General features: G+C 40.7%; 1 protein-coding gene and 1 long non-coding RNA gene across 5 annotated transcripts in view; one reads left to right on the plus strand and one right to left on the minus strand.

The window, feature by feature from the left end:
• On the plus strand, positions 1–6,048 carry LOC116670673 (uncharacterized). The gene is made up of 3 exons (XR_004327089.1): positions 1–71; positions 928–929; positions 6,035–6,048. It is a non-coding gene; the product is annotated as an uncharacterized LOC116670673 (long non-coding RNA).
• ccdc9b (coiled-coil domain containing 9B) overlaps positions 4,325–19,981 on the minus strand; it is a 20,297-nt gene continuing 4,640 nt past the window's right edge. For 3 of the 4 annotated variants that reach the window (XM_032501288.1, XM_032501289.1, XM_032501291.1), the window contains exons 2-13: positions 17,262–17,369; positions 16,985–17,089; positions 16,712–16,867; positions 14,310–14,459; positions 11,609–11,671; positions 9,509–9,687; positions 7,739–7,788; positions 7,586–7,621; positions 7,156–7,252; positions 5,988–6,021; positions 5,303–5,891; positions 4,842–5,222 (exon numbers count right to left, since the gene is read on the minus strand). In XM_032501288.1, the coding sequence (XP_032357179.1) occupies positions 5,059–5,222; positions 5,303–5,891; positions 5,988–6,021; positions 7,156–7,252; positions 7,586–7,621; positions 7,739–7,788; positions 9,509–9,687; positions 11,609–11,671; positions 14,310–14,459; positions 16,712–16,867; positions 16,985–17,089; positions 17,262–17,369 (1,731 nt within the window). In that variant the 3' untranslated portion in view covers positions 4,842–5,058. Of the gene's footprint in view, positions 4,810–4,841; positions 5,223–5,302; positions 5,892–5,987; positions 6,022–7,155; positions 7,253–7,585; positions 7,622–7,738; positions 7,789–9,508; positions 9,688–11,608; positions 11,672–14,309; positions 14,460–16,711; positions 16,868–16,984; positions 17,090–17,261; positions 17,370–19,981 lie in introns of those variants that run through there. The other variant, XM_032501292.1, reaches the window with a different exon arrangement.

The raw sequence follows: 19,981 nt of genomic DNA on the forward strand, positions 1-19,981 counted from the left end.
GACAGAGCCAGGCTAACACTGTCCTCCTGTTCATAGTCTCTATGCTAAGCCAAGCTAACCGGTTGCTGGCTGTAACTTTAAATTTGCCAGACATGTATAAGAATAGTATCAATCTTATCACCTTACAACACTTTTTTTTTTTTTTTTTTCTAAATCTGGAACTATTGCTTCATGCAAACTACCAAAGTTAAAAGTACTTTGAGCATTATCGTAGCCTTATTTAGTAGAGAGAAAGCTGCTGTGAGCGAGGATTCTGTGTGACAGGTCTCAGCAACCCCTTGCTTTTAAGCTACTTTGTTCAACAGTTGAGCTGTTTAGGGATTTTTTTCAGCAGAAAGGGAAGCTACTGCAGAGGGCAGCTGACACAATCCTACACTGCACTTCAATCCTCTAACAGCCTACAGGACTCATTTTCATAATATCAACACCCCCACTGTAGTACTGTACTATTGCATCAGACCCTTCAAACTGTTAGCTTAGTTAGCACCAAAGTGAACCAGGAGTGTTGAAACTGTGTTTTTACGATATCATTTGTAGGAATCAAAAACCTCTGAGCTAGCTTAAAAAGGAATAACTATGTAAAACAAAGCGTTGCAGTTCATTTTCAAGGAGAATGAGCCTGCAGTAATCACGGTAGGTCACAAGCCAAAAAGCCTCAGTGGCAGGAGGCTGCTATGGAGATAGCCTTGGGAGGAGATAATTAAAATGGCACCTATGGGAGGTCCCACCTGTAGGGCTGAGAGGGAGTGTTTCCAATGCAACAGCCCTGCAGAGCGCTCATCTGAAATTAATCAAATCCAGCATGAAGGCAGGCTCGGTGAACCGAAATACAACAATATGGACTGTCGCAAAGTGCTCTAGATTTCTGTCACATCTGCCCTCTTTTCTCTCTGACACTCACCATGGTGGCCTTGTTTGTTTCTTAAGATGTAACAACTCTTAGAGATAGTATTGCATACATGTTTGTGGTGCATTAGTGAGTAAAAGGGAAGGGAGGGAGGGAGTTGGAGAGGGTGACAGTGCAACAAAAACGATGCCAGTCATGATTTGAGAGTTTGAAATACAGAAAAACTTTATTGATGTCCTGTATGCCTCCTTCCAAACTAATCTACAGTAAATTAAACTATGTTGTACACAGATTTAAATTAGCATGGATCACACCTTGACACACACACACACACACACGCACACACGCACACACACTCAAACACAGGCACTCACAATTATTCCTTCCTTTATGAGTGTATTTGAACAAATGGAGGACAGTAGTGGACACCCAGGTGCAGCAAAAGCAAAAAGCAACTTCATTAATTTGACATTTAAGCACTGACAATGCAGACAGATAATAACTAAATGCTAAACAAGGACAATGTTCTATGGTTGTGGGTCCTAAATTTTATTTCACTAAATTGAATCCCACAGGGAATTTTAAGTATTTCATAGGTAATCTGTATGACCTGTTTTTTAAACAGGTGTTACATCCATTCAAAATCCATATCTAATAAAAATATAGAAAAGATTAGATTTGCCCAAAACTGTGTGACTTGCTTGTTGGTTTTTCCAATGTGTTTCTCCTATATTCCTGATGATTTGTATTTTATGTAACCACAGTTGAAGCTGGCAGCTCAGAGCATGTCCACTATGTTCTCTACTTAGGGTTACATAACTGTTTACTATACTGTAGCACGGACACAAGCCAAAAACATATTTGAGTCTTGTAAGGCGTCTTATTATAGTTGTCACTTGATACCAAAAATAAAGTCATAGACTGGCAATAAATACAAACAAATCCATACTCGTCACAGAGCAAAAACAGCTACCATAATGCACATAGACCTTGTTTAGATTAGTAAAAATCCTTCTAGTTAACATTCTGTTGTCTAAGTGGAGAAGAAAATAAATAAAATCAAGGCTGATGCTAAGTTGTTAGTACAGTACATTTAACACTACTGTATGTTAAGGTACAAGCCATGAAAAAAGGTACACCTTCAATACTTGAAGAGGCCGATATGCAAGGCACAACAATCAACAATCATCAGCTTTTCAAAAATATTAGTTTTCTTTCATGATTAAAAAAGAGAACAAATTACAAAACAATGCCAAAAAGGGAAGTGCAGCTGAATCCCAGTGTTTTGACTGTGGACTAAAGGCTAAACCCTCAAGGCTGTCGGTCCCACAGGGGCCAAAAGTTGGAGACTGTTATGTTATTAAAGAAATAAGTTCCCAAATCAGTTTTTGATTCAATAAAGGTCAACTTAAATGTCTCTGCTGTCCATTGTTTAAATTCATAAAATTACAAACATAACTTACAATTCAATATTAGAAAGAAACAGAGTCTGAAGAAGACCAGATCATTGGGATTCAGCTGTAAAACTGTGCCAATTTCACGGAAAACAGTAACAATGTGTTAAAGGGCAAGTTTGAGATTTTAGTACTACAGTGTTTGCTGATTACTTGTCAAGATTTGGCACGTTTTTTATGCCAGTAATGTGGATTTTGGTATTACTTGACTGTTACCTTAAGGGGTACTCCAGCAATATAAATCTGTATTTTATAAAGTTGGGGGAAACAGATTAAAAAAAGAATAGTCTAAATCTCTGTAGCAGAGGCCGAGATATCCTGACTATTAGTCCCTAGTACAGGTCAAGCTCCAAAAACCCTGTATACTAAATTTTCTTAAATAAACATTTTTCCGTTAGATAACCGGCAAACACCATACCCCCCACTTTTGTAACGTAGACTTTCTGTTATAAATTTGGGATTTCTAAATTGAGGTAACCTTGATGACATCAGTATGAAATCATCATAATTCTTTTGTCAGACTTGATGAAGCCCCTCCAAAGCCACAGAAGACATTATATGAGTAAACTGGATGGATGGAGTGCCCCTTTAAGTGTTCTTAATAACAATAACATTTATGTCGATAGTAATATGTTGGAAACATAATGTCTTGGTCAGTGGTCAATAGAGTGCTGCAGGAATGAGTCATAAAACCTGTAAATGAGTTTGAATCTTTGCACCTGCAGTTCCCTCGTCTCAAAGTCGATGGGGTTTTTTGAATGCCTTTTTGGTTAGATGCCTGAAATGAGGTCTGCAGTTAATACAAGCTTAAGAGATTTTAAGGTTTTGATCAACAACAGAAAAGTTGTCAGTAAATACCTCAATATTGAATTTTGAAGTTTTCACGTGTCCTAAAAAAGGCAGATGCTAACAAGTGGCTAAATTACGCTGCAGAGGTTGTCAGGGACATTACAGGTATAGTAAGTGATGTTCTAATACACTTTTTTTGTTAAATTCAGCAGATGTCTCCTCACGATCACCTAGCTCTCTATTTTCTGTTTGTTGAAAATAAATCCAGTGTTCCTACACTGTGTAAACGCAAAACAAACAGAACGGTGGGCAAGAGCTACAAAACACTATTCCAGTCAATAAGCAACAGGTGGCGTATGCAAGCAAATGATGATGCGGGCTAAGCGTTAACAACAAGGAGAGTTGGCAGACAAACAGCAAAAGAGGAAAAGGGCTATAGAATACAAATTAAAAAAGAAGTTGCATGACCGGGAAAAGAAGGAAGAGCCTTGTTTTGTTTCACTGTCTGCTGTTTCCAACAGATCAGTTTTTCCTCATCCGTTTGTTATTGTTTGTGAAGGCTGCGCCCAACTGGAAAATTACAACACAGAGGAAGCCCAAGGCAGCGGATATCCGGCCTAAATGAGTGAAATCCAGCGTAATTTCTGTCGGCAACTGAGCAATCCCCAAAGTGGGACGTCAAGTATCTAGACTATAGTAACCATAACATTAGCTAATATCGACTCTGCCATGCTTCGTTTAGTCGTTTAATCAGACATCCATGAATCTGGGTGGCGTAGATTCTAAAGGGGGGGGGGGGGGGGGGGGGGGGGGGGGGGGCTATGTTTGTTTGGCAGTTGAGTTCAAATATCAACAATCTTTGCGCAGCATCGCTTACTGCACCTTTAAATGTAAGGGTGACACAGAAATAAGTTGGAAACTAGGGGTGGTGATGTTTGTGTGAACAAAAAGTGTAAGAATCATAGACTTGTATTCGCTGCAGAGCTTATTTTCTGCAATGGTCCAAAATTAATAATCTTTTTGTCGAGACAACCAGGACAACACTAACCTCCTGGGTTGGAAAAATACGTCATCCCTGAAACACTCATATCTCAAAAATCTCAAATGTGCCCTTTAATAGTGTTTTGATTTCTTAATTGGTGAAAGGCCATAGACTGATGAAAGCTTTTAATAAACAATACCTACTCAAGTGTAGAGTGTAGAAATTCAGACTACTGTAGCTATATCATCATATAATACAGACTTCATTTATTGAAAATACCACTAAGGCAGAATCAGGCACTAGATCATTTGACAGTGGCTGAAGTTTTTTCAGGGGCTATCTAAGTGATTAGCTAGCCTCCTGATGTACCTTGAAATTTTCATACAAATGTAAACATTCAATGATATTGCACTCAAGCAGCGTACTAACATGCTGAACAATGTGTCAGTATGCATATTTTTATTCTCATAAAGTGCTTGGATGTAAAAAATATTTGAGCAGGATGGACGTTCACCATTCCTTCATCAAATTTGTTGACAATTTGAAAACTTCCACTGGTGGGACATGCCACAGCAAAAAGTAAACCATTGTTTTGTATATAAGCCACAAACAGGGTATCTCAAATGAGCTACCTGAAGCAAAATGCAAATATAAAGAGGCAAGGCTCTGTGTCGCTGTGATTTGGTTTCAGTATTTACATCCTGAAAACGTCAAACAATCTTCCCATGTTCTCTTGCCTGCAAAAAAAAGAAAGAAATGTACACAAAGGTATTAGTTAAAGCTGACTTCTTTTCCATAATTCAATGATTCAAGCAGGTGGTTAGCTGTTTCAGTGGTAGATGAGATAAAGGCATTCTCTCATGAGATTATATTTGCTGCCCTTCAACAGGCCTCAGAGGTGGGGAATGTACTGTACCGAAATTGGATATCACACGGCTGCAGTGCAGATTTAGTGCCTGTCTCTTCCTCCTTATTCATTTAACTCATCATCCATTTGCACATCCCTCCATCAGGCCATTTGCATATCTATTGATTCTCCCATCCCTCTTCCTGTCTTGCACACTGACCTTATCATTGCTGGTGGAGTGTGTTGGGTGTGTTTCCCCTGACTCCAGGCTCAGGACAGACAGGCCGGAGTCTATTAGTTCCTCTTTGAAAGAAAACCAATGTTAGCTTAGTTGTTATACCATCCAGATGTAGAAAAGTCAGAGCTGTGAAGCTATTGCATACCTGTGTTTGTGTTGCTGATGTTGCACTTAGCAAGCTCTGCAGGCTTGACAGAGTTCTCCTGCAGAGAGGTACAGGCTTTTTCAACTGAGGGGGAGCTCGGAGCTGTGGAGAGGACGCTGTCTTTTTTAGTACAATTAGTTACAGAAGCCTGCTGCTGGGCAACAGAAGGAGCAGACGGACCACCTCCCTGATCCTGAGGACTAATATCCTTCTGCTTGGCAGTTTCAAGAGGCTGCTGTGGCTCCTGCACTTTGTGTTGTTGTTTATTATGTGAGGAAGCTTTAAAGGAGCTCGCACTTATTGATTCTGAGCTGGCAGAGTCCTGAGAGCATGTGGTTTGCCTTGCGTGAGCCTCCAGGTTAAGGTCTTCTGAGAAGCGTACTTTCTTCTCCGAACCCCGAGCGGGCGAGGCCTCTGCCTTCTCCTGAGTCGGAGCGACCTCTCTCGGGGTAGCTGTGGATCCACTTACCTCCTCAGATGTACTGGACAACAGCTTCATTTTCGAGTCCTCTTCTTTCTGATCTTCTACCTCAGTGTCTGTGAGTGCGTCGAGTTCCTCCAAGAATTCCTCTAATGTTGTGTCAGAGGACTAAAGGATGAGATTAGAACAACAAATTCTTTTTTCCTCTTTAGTAACAATTATGAACAAAGTCATGTTTATACTCACACAGGTTTGTTATCTCACCTGTAGGTTCTCTCTGTCTTCATTTGCTTGCCATCTAAAGAATAAAGAGACTTTTATTAAAAGCCACTCTGTAACAACTTACAAAGAGTGTGTTTTTATTACTTTCTCTATTACCATATGCAACTTAAAATAAACAATGTACAACGGCTAAAGATTTAGTTTGACAGTTTGGGAAATAGGTTTATTTTGCTTTCTTGCCAAGAGTTAAATGATAAGATTGATACCACTCTCATCTCGTCTGTACGGTAAATATGAAGCTAAAGTCAGCAGCCAGTTAGCTTAGCTTAGCATAAAGACAGGAAACGGGAAAACAGCAAGCTCTGCTCTGTTCTGAGGTAACTAAATAGTGAATAAATAAAACGAGGTATAATGTGGTGGATTTTGTTAGCTTTGCACTGAGCCAGGCTAGCTGGTTCCCCCTACTTCTTGTCTTTGTGCTAAGCTAAGTGCCAACTTGTTGTAGCTTCATATATACCTTAGGCCTACGAGGGGTCTTAATCTTCTCATCTAATTCTTGGCAAGAAAAGTAAATTTCCCAAAATATCCAACTATTAATTTAACATTGCATAGTCAAGTAAGAAAAATTAAGGAAGAGAAAAGTGGAGGTAGAAAGTTGTAGGTAGGTTAGCTCTAGTTAGCTTTGGTCTCAACTGTTGTAGCGGCCTGTTGTCGGCCACTCTGTACACTGAAATCTATTGTCAGCCTGATAACAAGAATCCGTCCAGACACACCTGATCCTTCTTCTGACCATTACCTACTTACATTACTATAGAGGAAATCCTCTGACACAGTACACTTTCACACTAACATGACCTTTTGGAATTATGGGCAATGCTTGTGTAACAACACACTCTGGAAGCCACCTCACTACCCAGCCCAGTAGCTTGTTTTACATCGGAGGAAAGCTGGAGGAGAAAAAATGCGACCTTCTGGGTCATAATTCAGCTGCCACAACTTCTAAATCTAATCTAAAGCCTCATGACATCCAGGGGAATTTGTACATTAGGGCACAGTGCAAGAAAACAACAAGTGCCTTCCCAGATTTGTTTCATTTATTTCATTAGTCATAGTATGTTTTCTCATAACAGGCTGAACAGACATTATTGGTTGAATAAACATTAACATGAGGCTGTTGTGTTCGTGGCACTATTTTTTAGACGTGACTGACCTCCTGGCTCTCCCAGTTAGACGATCTATGCCTTTTGCTTTACTGCTCATCACGAGCACGTTTTTGGCTCCCTTGTCTTTTCCTCGCTTCTCATGTCCTAGGACAGAAAATACAGAAAGTTTAAGTCACAGTTAAATAACATTTGACATAAAAAAAAAAATTCTGATTTCTGCTGAGACAGTACATCTTTAATTGTTTCCTCACTGTGTGGGCTTACATTTCTTTTAAAACAGAAAAAAAAAACTATGACCAACATTATCTGCCTTTTTTCTTCCTAGCAGATATCCCACCAGTTTACCCAGTTCAATAAACTCCACGTGAATTAAATTCCACACTCATATCCTGTTTCAACATAACTATCTAATCTAATTATAGCTGCAAGATGCTCTCCAAATGCAGTTTCAATGAGACTTCAGACTGACTACCGCACCTGCCTTGGACTGTCCTCTTCGAGCATTTCGTCCACCTGGAATTACATTTTTTTTAATTAAATAACTAGGATAATGAAACACATCATGTCACAATTGTGATGTTGAAGGTCTCATTCCTAATGCTCTCACTTTGGACTGTGTGGATGTCTCACCTCTGCTGGAAGGGCCCCAGTCTCTTTCAGGGAGGGATTTGTCTGAAAACCTAAAAGCGAAGGTTCAGTTAAGACAGAAAAAAAAAACAATGTAGGCAGTGTATTGGTCATGTCTCAAAATAGTTAATCACTTTTTGGTCAGGTGACATAACAGCCCATCTCCACCCCATCAACAGGCTCTTCTGACATTCAAGTATCATTTTTGTACATTTATTATGTAAATTGAGATTCTGTTGAGAGGTTTTGCTCCATGAGTCACACATTTTACATCCAACGATCCCATCTTCATTTTTGAATCAAAAACACATTTCCTCGTCTATTGTTACGCGAGGGCCTTGTTGTTTAAGCTTCACCAAATAAGGCAAGGAATTCCATCCCTCATCCCCACCTAAAAATAGCCGCTCCTCCCTTGTCTCTTTACATTTTGATGCTTCTTTAAACAGCACAATCATTTACGCTGCAACTCTTTGCAGCACAGCCTGGTTAGTTTGAAATCTACCAAATGTTCTTTCCTCCAGTCAGTTTGGGATGCTGAGTCTTTACAAAGTGAGAATACACAACAGGTTATGCTAACGTACTATTATATAACTCTTCATACAATGATACAGTTCACCTGAAATTATAATTATTTGCTAATGCAATAATTTACCAACATCCTGTGCATTCATGAGATTTTGCAATCATGTGGCAGGACATGTAGTCTACAAACCTCACTAAATGGATTCTTCCCCTGACTCATCAAAGTAGAAAGAAACAGGATGTTGTTCAAGATTAGTTTTTTTGTTATTTACATCTGCACTGGAAGTGAATGGAGCTTTTCACTAACTTCAGAAGTAAATGAAGAGAGAAGCACATTTTTGATTATGAAAATAACTGCTAGGTAGGCATGGGGATAAGCAAATATCTGGTTAATTAGCAGACCACATTCAAAAGGAAGGTTCTATAATGTTACAGTCTAGTTTGGCATAAAGGTTAGACGCAGGGCAATTAGCTAGCCTGTCACTGTGCAACGGTAACAAGGAAAGAAAAAAACATTAATTTAGCAGCACCTCTAATGCTATCTCACTTGTTAAATCTGAAAGAAAATGCACAAAAAAACGTACATTTGTGGCTTAACAACCTAACTTCCAGCATTTGAATTCCCATAAAACCACAAATTGTCATTTTTAAATTCCGTTTGTTTGTGTACTGATTAAAATATTTTAATGTGTATACTGTTTATATATACACACACACAATGTGTGATCTTTACAGATGCTGGTAGGCACATTGTAGGCACAGTTTCCACTCTTTATCCTGCTTCCATTCTTTACACTGATCTAAGATAGCTGGCTGCTGGCGTACAGAGTGGCATTGACAGAAAGGAAAAACCTGAAGGAGGGATTATTAGCACTATGCCAAAATTATTGATGTAAGGTTAAAGCAAGTTGAAAAAAAAGTTTAATTATTTAAGTTAGAAGATTAAAGTAAAAGAATGACGACTTATTTTCCTATATCATCTTATTTTCTAACAAAGTGTATAGCTGTGGGGAATGAAGACTTGTGGTTAGAGAAGTAGATTCTCAATTCCTAACTGGTCAAATAACTCTCTACTCTCCTTTTATCACCAAGTGGCTATTGGGAAGATGAGTGTGAATGTGAAGCTTTGCATTGATCAACATTTCCTGGAATTTAATTCTCCAATATCAAAAAAAGAGGGAGCCAACAAAATATCACCCAGCTGCAAGAAAACTAAGAGCCATGGGAAGGCTGAGTGCTAAGATGTCTTACATGTTCTCAGTTTTGTCCATGTCCCACGCCCGCCTCCACTGACCCTTGGCGTTTTTGTGGCGTGCCACTCTTTCCCTGTCGATCTGCTCGCGCTCTTTCTTCCACCGCACATACTCCTCCTGCTCCTCTTTTGACGTGGGGATGTTGAGGTCTGTGCTGCCCTGTAGGCTCTCAGGCTCCTGAGCATACACAAAATAGTTTATGGTATTTTAATGCATGAAAACAAGTAGCTCTTTTAATGTACATTTATATCATGTTACAGTGCACTCAAGAACTGTCATTCAAACATTACTAAATTAAACACCCACACCATCACCTGAGTGCCACGTAATATTACCTCTGAAGCATTACACAATAATCAGCAGTGAAGCTCAACAATAGCCTCACATTAAGCATGGGTGGTCATAAACAATAACAGCTTATCATGTCTAAACAAATCATTAAACAGCAACAGAGTAATATACACATCAGTAGGGTTCAAAAGGAACAAACAATGATATTTAATGCATCTTACTTTACTGTGAATGCCAATCACTGCATCACAGTAAATACTAATGATGGACTATTTGTGTTGGCTCCAGTCAGCTTGTTTTACTACCATGATGACTGCAAGGCTACACAATCCAATCTTTGTAGACAATATTCCAGGAAAAGTGCAGTGTACAGTAAAAGCAATTAGGTCCCCTTCCTCCAATCCCCTTTTAACCTGTTTATTGATTATTGCGCCGAGAGCAGAAAGGACTGCTTGTTAATACTAAAGAGAGATCTGATGCAGGCTCTTTAACACATCAAAGGGGACAGAGGCTGTGTGCTCTTGTTACAAAGCCCTGGAGCGGACCTGGACTACAAACAATGCTGTGATCCAAGGGAAACCATGTTAAAGACAAGTGATCTCTGAGAGAAAGTGCTCACCAGTGTTTGTTTTTTTTATACAGCAGGAGGGAGATAATGTTTCTGTTTAGAGAACATATACAATTGTGTGAGTAAAGTGGAGAACAATGTGGATATTATGACAGAGAGAGAAGCAGCACAGTGCCAGTAACCACGATGGGTGATGTTTTCCCCTGAGGTTTGGACTAATCACAGCCAAGTAAACATGTTGCCTTCCTGTGTGCAGTTGTTGGAGAACATGGCATCTGTGCTCATCCCTCTGTTTTCCATCCCCCTACCCCTTCCTCTCCTCTGACCCCTAGAGGATGTCAGTAGCCACAAGGGAGGGCGCTTCTCGCATGTTCCAATAGGCATTCTCCTGCTGACACCCCAGCCGCCCTTCTAATTAGCACTTTTTAATTTCTTGCCTCTGTGAGGCCTCGCAGTGGAGGTTGTCAAGAGACAAGGCAAGATGTTGCAAAGTGAGGCTGGCAAGTGTTGAGAGAAAGCAGGAATTTAGATAGCTTGGTGCATGGTCAATACAAATGATCATGCTCTTTTTCTCAACTGCTGAACTGCTTTCTAGCATCCTTCAAAGCGGCACTAGTTTAGGTTCTGAAAATGCCAGGTTCCCAGTACATTTGTTAAACAAAGCAGCTAACAAAGCCAAGGGTTGTCTGACTTTCACCCCTTACACAACACCTAAAAAACAACCCAGTTTCCTTGAGCCCCCACTTGGCTCGGGCTGCAAAGCAGGCAAGGTACAGAGAGGCAGAGAGGCATGAACAGCATCACTTGTCATGTAACGTATTCAGCGAGCCTTTGAAGCCCGCCCACCCGGACTCCCTAGTTAGCCTGTTTGTTGCACGTCTGATCTGTGAGACAACTCTGAGCTACTCCAGCACTGTTAACATGCAAGCCAGCAGGAGGCACACGGGGACACTCCAGCGCTAGAGAAGAGGGGGATACGTGCATGGCAACGTGTTGTGCCTGTCTGCGTGTGAGTGTTTGTGATGAGGAGGGTAGAGGTGTGTATTGCTTTCCTCTGTGTTTGTGTGTGTTCACATAGTGGTGATGTCATATGGAAACCTTGTATTTCACATTTGTTTTCATCTCAGTAAATGAGGTGATCACTGGGAGCTGGAGATACAACCTGAACATATTAGAGTTAGTGACAATATGCATGTTAATATGTAGTGTGTGTTTATGTCAACCAAGGCATTATGGTACCTGGCATTGCTCTGAAAGCCTGTGATGCTCCTCAGCATGCTTCTGCCCTTGTTTAACATCATCCTGTCACAGAGGAGAGACAACAAAAAAGGAAGATGAGCATAGCAACAATAAGCATGACACAACAAACTGTTGCCAGCCAATTAAACATGGTTGTAAAGAGTCACATTATTGCCACTATAAACAGGGAAAGATCATCAAGCGAGATCACAGACACATCTATTGAGGAGGATTACTAAGAGGCCTACACTGCCCCTAAGTGGACTAATGGTGCTACAGTGTAATTTGGTCATTGTGGCTCAGTATGTCCACTCTGCAATGAGGTCATCAGAGAAGAGTGCAGAGTTTGCAGCTGGTCACATGTCATTAGTTTGGAAAATTCAACTCATCTTATAACAGGTAGAGAATTGTGTGAATTTTGATTCAAGTGTATTTTTGATTACAAAGATGTGTTCCGGTGAACACAGTGGATAAGTCATGTTGCCATTAGCAGCAACACTTGTATGAACAGCCGAGGAGGGAAATGATAATAAATGCTGGACAGAGTGCTCTGGTGCACCTACAGACAACGACGCCCATATACACACTCGTGCACATTCTTCTACCCACATCCAAATGTAGCCTGGCTTACACACAGACACAAAAGACGGCTGACTATCTTGTTTCTTTTCTTCTTTCTCCTCTCACTCCTTCTTCCTCTCCCTCTCTGACCCTTTCCTGGCACCTTGCCAGGCCCGTCCCTTTGGCAGCATAATGAACCTTTTGAGAGTGAGAAGGCAGTCGAATGTTAATTAGATCAAATCGGTCCTTTCAGGATGGTGGGAATGGGGAAACAATCATGCCAGAGGAGAGCAGACCACTTAAGGTTCCAGGGAGGATAAATGGATGCTGGAAACACACGGTGGGCTGCCAGAAGTCTCTCCCCTTCTTTCCCCCCCACCCCTTTTTTTCTCACTCCCTCCCTTTTCTTTTCCTTTCTCCTGTCTCTCTCTCTCATGACTGTAAACTGACAGTCTAGTCACTGGGTTCTTCCAGACATTACAATCTGCTTGGGACAATGCCAAATAATCACGCCCCTCTCACAGAGTCATTATTTATTTCAAGGGTGTCCCACACATTCAAAAACTATTTCAGCGGCAGGGCAAACCCATATGTATGTGCAGCTCATCGTGGATCTTTTCCACACAAATACCAGCATTTTTCCTCCCATCAACATCTTGTGCACTGTAGCACTGGCTACTGTTCAAGTGCTGATTCAGTCCATATGATGAATAAAGTCAAACAGATCACTCGGCGAAAAATAAAGGCAAAGAGAACCGCGTGTTCAGCCCATAGATTTAGTGCACATTAACATCAGATGGGCCAGTGAGCGCTTAGTGTATCAGCCAATCAGAAGCAGATGCCCTGGGCAATATATCGATGTCATATCTATATCGTGATATGAGACTAGATATCGTCTTAGATTTTGGATATTGTGTTATGGCATAAGTGGTGTCTTTCACTGGTTTTAAAGGCTTCATTACAGCAAAGTTGTCATTTTCAGTCTTACCAGACTGTTCTATTATTTGCCTTTACCCACTTAGTCATTATATCCACATTACTGATGATTATTTATCAAAAATCTCATTGTGTAAATATTTTGGGTCAACACTACAATATTGTTGCGGTATTGATATCAAAGTATTTGGTCAAAAAAATTGTGATATTTGATTTTGTCCATATTGCCCAGCCCTAGATGTATATATTCATATTTAGATAGAGCCTCCACTGGCGTGTTGTTAGACCCTCCCGCAACCAGACTGTGTCTGTGTTTACAGTGGTGAGGATCAGCTCTCTATTTGTGCATTAACTCATTTGTTGAGCAGCGTTTGTGTGTGTGTGTGTGTGTGTGTGTGTGTGTGTGTGTGTGGTGTTTGTGTTGTTTGGTTTGGTGGTGTTGTGGTGTGTGTGTGTGTGTGTGTGTGTGTGTGTGTGTGTGTGTGTGTGTCAGAGCAGCTGTTTCTGAGTTTCTGCATACCCAGGGGGCTTTAGGTGGCATTTAGTGTGGCATTTCACAGCCTAGCCAGGGATGCATGTGCACGTGTCTCTGCCTATCCACACATGGAATCTGAGACCTACAGTATGGGGAAGCTATTTGATGTTAAACATGCCATCTCCGATCTTATACTACCGATAACAAGGCCTTTTGTTAGGACAAGAACTCTTAAACCAATCAATCTATTTTGAATGGCCCTAGAGGGACACAGTGAACTTTACAGCCTGTTCCATACACCTAAAGGCATCTACACCCAGAAGTTGCAAAAATACAACAAAATCTTAGAGGGAGAAAAAAAGATAAATAACCATCAGACCTGAGTGGGATTACACAAAAAAGTTGAAGCAGTCATTCAGGCCTTTTGAAGGTTAAAGATGTAGTTCTACAGTGCATCTACTTAACCTACAGCTCTATAGTAGCCCCCCTCCGCTAATCCCACACCAGTCAGTCACAGCCCCAGTCCACCTCCTGTCCACAAACCATTGTGCTCCATCACTGGAGGGGTGTGGCCAGCCGACATGTCTGACATCTATGTAAAACATGTCGGAGCAGCACAAGAGAATGAACAAAGGGGGATGAGAGAGTGGAAAGGGACTGGAGGATGCATGCCAGATTGTAAATGCTGAAGCGAGGATCACTGGAGTGTTCAGAATGTTTGATTCAGACCTGTGGTGCTGTGTCTCTCTTGGTCATGTGAAGTGGATGCTTCCCCCTTCCCACTGACTCCACACGCCTTGCCTGTCTGTCATCTGTAGGGCTTTTGATGTCAGCAGGGCCTGGCCTCTTCTCTGGCCTCTCACTCACCACCCTCTTACCCTGGAGAGACAGGTATTCAAATCAGGGTATCAGGGTATCATAATTGTGTGCATGTGCCGGTCCTTATCATGTCCAAAATGTGCACAAGAATGATTCATTTGAGGGTTTCCATTACTAATATGCAATAAATAACAATCACTCATGTGTAAAAAACATTTACCCCTGCCTCTGTACAGACACATTCATAGACAGAGGGTTTTGATAGCGCTATCACAAACCTAAACTTTAATCTAGCAGCTCTCTGATTGAACAGGATTACATGTTGTACCTCACACAGCTGCACATTTATAGCTATGCTAGTGGCGTGTCTCCTTGTATTGCTATGACAGTCTGCCGGTCAGCCCACCACACTTCAGTACACCAGAATGAAATATCTCAACTACTGGATCCATTGCCATTAAATGAGGAACAAATATCAACGGTGCCCAAAGAATGTACTTTGGTGATACCCAATACATTGGTTTATGACCAATTACCTACAAAACTAATGATATTCCCCTCAGCCTCAGTTATTTGTGTTTACTGTTTATTTGTTAATGTCAGCATGCTAACACACTAAACTAAGATGATGAACATGGTAATTATTACTTACTAAACAGCTGTATTTTAGCATTGATATTATGAGCATGTTATTTTTGCCGATGTTATTAAGCACAAAGCACTGTTGTGGCTCACACAGCTTCTAGCCTGACTGTAGTCTTTTAAGTCTCATGGACTACGTTCACAGCTTGGTTGAGCAGGAAACAGGCATATTCAGCCTATTTTGTTAACTACACCATAAGTAAATACTGTAGATTCATTTGAAAGTTATGGTACTAAGGCTACATCTACTCTTCACTGCTACGTTTTCATTTTTAAGCAGCATTTTTGAGACAAAGACAATATCCACACAGGAATATTATCTCCAGCAACAGAACGATTTTCCATCCATATGAAAGTGTCTTAGAATGCATATCACATGACCGCTTGCACACACTCGGCACGTGCGTGGACCAACGACAAGGTGGAACTCTTACTCAAAGGTATGTAAACCTACCCAACCAATTTAACTGACTTACGTGCACCGTCGTTTCCAAAGGTGTTTGTTTGTGCTTGTGCACACTACAAAGCAACTAAAGCAGCAGTGTTTCCAAATATCTCCTTTTTAGTCAGAAACGCTGGAGTATTGTGGGCACGGGGTGTAAACGCAGCAACAGAAATCTTAACATGCTTTGATAATTCAAGCACTGTTAATTAAAAACCATAAAAATATTAAAGTGCTCATATTATGCACATTTTCAGGTTTATAATTGTGTTTAGAGGTTGTGCCAGAATAGGTTTATGTGGATTAATGTTCAGAAAACAACATATATATTTGTTGTACTGCACATTGCTGCAGCTCCTCTTTTCACCCTGTGTGCTCTCTGTTTTAGCTACAGAGTTAGGCATCTCACTTCTGTACCTGTACTGCTAGCTTGTCAGTTGCAGAGTATGAGGGAGTGCCATGCTAGCAGCTAGGCGAGTATTATAACATGTGTAACAAAGTGACGCACGTTCGTCACGGAATGAAAGGCTGGACTACAATAGAGCTGTTCAGAACAGTTTGTGTACTTTGGAAAATTGTACGTCCCTTTGGGGTGGACTTTGGGCTTTTTCCCTGTGTAAGCCTATAACGTGCACAAAAAAAGATATATAACGCAATTAAGGAAAGGGAAAAAGCCAAAAAGCATAAGATGGGCACTTTAAGTAAACCTTATGGAAATGATGTAAAGCACCTGCTGAGTAGCAGATTGACACACATTAATCTCAATTATAAAAGCTCTGACTTTAGCAAACTGTTTGTTGTGAGTTGAACATTTTCTCGTAGTGCCTTCAAAGCTTTAACCATGGTTCTAATATATATACAGGTCTTGTTAATAGATCATATTATATAATAATCATAATATTTTCAATTCAGTATCCTCAAATTGTTTCGATTGTCTGTCCCATCTTTGCTAGGAGGGCACGCTTTTGCATATGCATCATAAAGTCTACATTGCATAGCCATCTTTTTAAGTGCTCTGCTATCAGACTTGTTCTCTTCCTATAAACCTGTTAGTTGAATGCTTATTAATTGCTTTCAGCTTGGTGTAATGTCACGACCCCAGCCATCATCACAGTACTTATTTATCTAAATGAGGAATTGTTTTTTGTTATTCTTTCATTTATTGCAATAAAACTACAGGGTTTTTGGGGTCTCCTATATTTGGAAATTGGCTCTGCAGTGTATTTACCTTTTTACCAGTCATGGTGACCATTAGCTGCTTCCTGTGGCCTTGGCCAGCACCCTGCAGAGGGCCTTCTCCCCCTATATCGGGCCCGGAATCCTGCTGTCCTTTCCCAGCTGGTGAACCACAGCTGATTGGCTTTGTCACCACTACGCGACTGTCCTGCTCCCATCCAAAGACACAAACATGTTATAAAATACGCCTCTTTCAGCTTTGAGGCATTAGTTTGTCAAGTATTTTACAGTTCTTAAGTCTGTCACTTCATTTTGAGAAACTCACACTGGTAGACTTGCAGATTGTGATGGTAAAATCCTCAGCTTTGCCCTTGCGGCTCTGCAGCGCCATTCCTTCCTCTTCTGCCCTTTTCCTGTCCTCCTCCACCTCCTAAATGCAACTCAATGATAACAACAAACTAATCAGGAAGCCTGAAAGAGCATCAGGCTTTCACAGAAAACACACATGCCGCAGACTTGCATATCTACACCTGATGATGATGATGACCAGAGAAATGTTGGACTCCCCAGAAGCCTCTGTGCCTGCGAGCACTTGTCCTTACCTTGTGCCTCTTCATTAGTGCTTCATTCTTCCTGCGGAGAGCCTCAATCTTCTTGTCCAGCTCCAGGTCCCTGTCATTATCCCTTTTGGGCATCATGTCACTGGGGGTCTGCGAAGAGCCACATCAAACCATTGATACAATTACAAGACACACTCACATTTCAAAATTAGGTTTGAGTCTAGGGTAGAGGTGTGGAAAAAAATGCTTTTCATTTTACTTAGTTTGAGAAAAATTTGCTTTTTTTCTACTAAATGTTTTTTCATTTAATAAAAGAAGCCAAGGTTCCCAAGTGTTAAATATTACCTAAACACAAGCAGCTGTGCAAGACATTTGCCTCTAAAGTCTGATTATGAATAATAAAACAATGATTAGAAATCTGACCACATATTGCATGCCATGCCAGCTTTCCGAGGGTTTTCAATGTGATAACACAACACTAACACGCTCACACCCACCACAGATGGAGCATTCATTACGTAGCTCGGTTACACAGGGAGAATGCATATGCGGAGCATACTAAACATCCCAATGCGGTCAACAGGACATGCCTACTCACACGATAAGAGGCCCCATACTGAAAATCTACGTCTCATGGAACACCAACAGAAGGAAATCATAAAGGCATTAATGTGGTCCGGGCCAAATCCCCCCACCCGTCCTCTAATTTGTCGCCTTGGTTTATTGAGGCTTACCGAATATGATGTCTTTCATAATGCCTGCATGATATTCCAGGTCATTCATAGGTTAAACTACTGATTGTGTGAGCTTGTTCCAATCAGTCGTCCCCTGCACACTTATGGCACAAGGGAAAAACACTGAATCACTGGCAAAAAACGGCGGTTAAAGTGTACAAGCCTGAGTGTAGTTTGTAGGGGACCGCAGATTTGGAACAAGCTTGCGGAAAACATGAAATTGACGCATTCTGTCTTCATCTTTAAGAAAAGTCTCAAGAAAAAGAAAATGCTCTTTACAAAGGATTGTTGAATATTCCGTAAGTGCTATAGTTGTACTGGGATTGTTTGTCTGTAGTTTTTTTTTTTTTTTGGATTTGTCTATTTTGTGTCTATAGTAAATTGAGTTTTTTGTTTGTATTTTATCTGTTGTATGTTTATTGTTATTGGGCCCCCCCGCTGAAAATTGTTTAGTAGCTTATTTGGGGTTTCCCATTTCACACGGCCTACATATGATCGTTGTACCTTCTGAAATTGTGTTTAACGATGCAATGATGACGTGTGAAATAAACAAAACAACTAAGTGATTGTTAACACATCCTTTCATGAAAATCTCTCTTTAACTTGCTGCACCAGCTGCAAACATGTCCAAGAGAGCTGCTGAGTTGAGTAAATGTGCACAGATATTCAGAAGAGGCAAGATTAGGATAATATCACAGAATGATAATGGGGGGGGGCATCAACCATGTCCAACACAGAGATGTCATGTCCTTTAGCCTGCAACAACATTACCGTTCCCTTTAATGTTCCCTCTCCAATCTGGTCTGCACGGTCTTTCTGCATGTGTGAGTGGGGAAAGGGTTGTTCCTTTAGCAGAAGACTGAATAAGGAACTCCTCCTGCAGCATGTGGTTTAGCATACACATGTAACTTTCTGAAGTGTCACTGTAGAGTTGACAGGAAGCGGCAGACAATTTGTCGTTTTTTGCAATGAGTTTTTTTGTAAGAATTAAATAAAAAAGTGGATGACCTTAAAAGGTGCTAGTAGGTGGATTGTGTTGCCTTTGGATGGAGCTAGGTTAGCTGTTACTCCCTGTCTCCAGTCTTGCTAAGATAAGCTAACCGGCTGCTGGCTGTAGCTTCATTTTTAACATACAGAACTGATAGTGTTATCAATCTTCTCATCTAACTCTCAGCAAGAAAGTTAATAACCATTTTTCCCAATATGTTGAACTATTCCTTTGAACTGGTACACCAGTACATAAAATGCCAGCACGAGGAATGGTCACAAGGCAGCTCCTTCCTAATAAATGCAACATACATGTATTGTTTCAAAGAAACATGCTTCAGGCTAACATATTATTTTCAAACAAACGGTTCACTTCACTCAGCTTGAGGTTGAAGCTTGAAGAAGAAACCAAAATGTAAGTTTTAGTAATAATTCTCTGGGATTGACATAAAGTGATGTGATAGAGATATATACGTGCCAAAACCTTGAAAAGATAAGATCGGAGTTATGAGTTTGTTGCCATTTTCATCCCTCCGTCTCTCTCCTGAGGGGTGCATTTCTCTTCATATTGTCACAAAGTTTTATTAAGCACACAAACAACAGCTCACTGATAATATTAAATGAACACTCATTGTAAAGAAAATAAACTCTTGACTCAATCTGCTAAAACAAGTTTCCCACTTAGAATCAATGCTGGCATCACTGACTGTTCACAGCTGAGAAGTAACAATAGAAAAGTTGCCACTGCTGCTTGTTATAACTGTGAAAACACATAATTAATATTGAAGTATTCTATTCTCCACACTCTGTATTCATTATTCGGAAGGGTCAGACCTTCTTGACAGAGACAGAAAGTAGATGTGCAAAAGTGGGTCAGTCATTCTCCACTGTTGCCCCAGTGACGACAATAGAGTCAAGGATGCTTCTATGTGATATTACAAGCACAGAATGATGACTCACGGCTAGTAAGCGCATAAAGACCATCACATGGAGACTGCAAGACATTCTTTAGTGCTTTTTCCATCACTGCCACTGTTACGC

Source organism: Etheostoma spectabile, chromosome 20, assembly GCF_008692095.1.
Source record: "Etheostoma spectabile isolate EspeVRDwgs_2016 chromosome 20, UIUC_Espe_1.0, whole genome shotgun sequence".
Taxonomy (NCBI): Eukaryota; Metazoa; Chordata; class Actinopteri; order Perciformes; family Percidae; genus Etheostoma; species Etheostoma spectabile.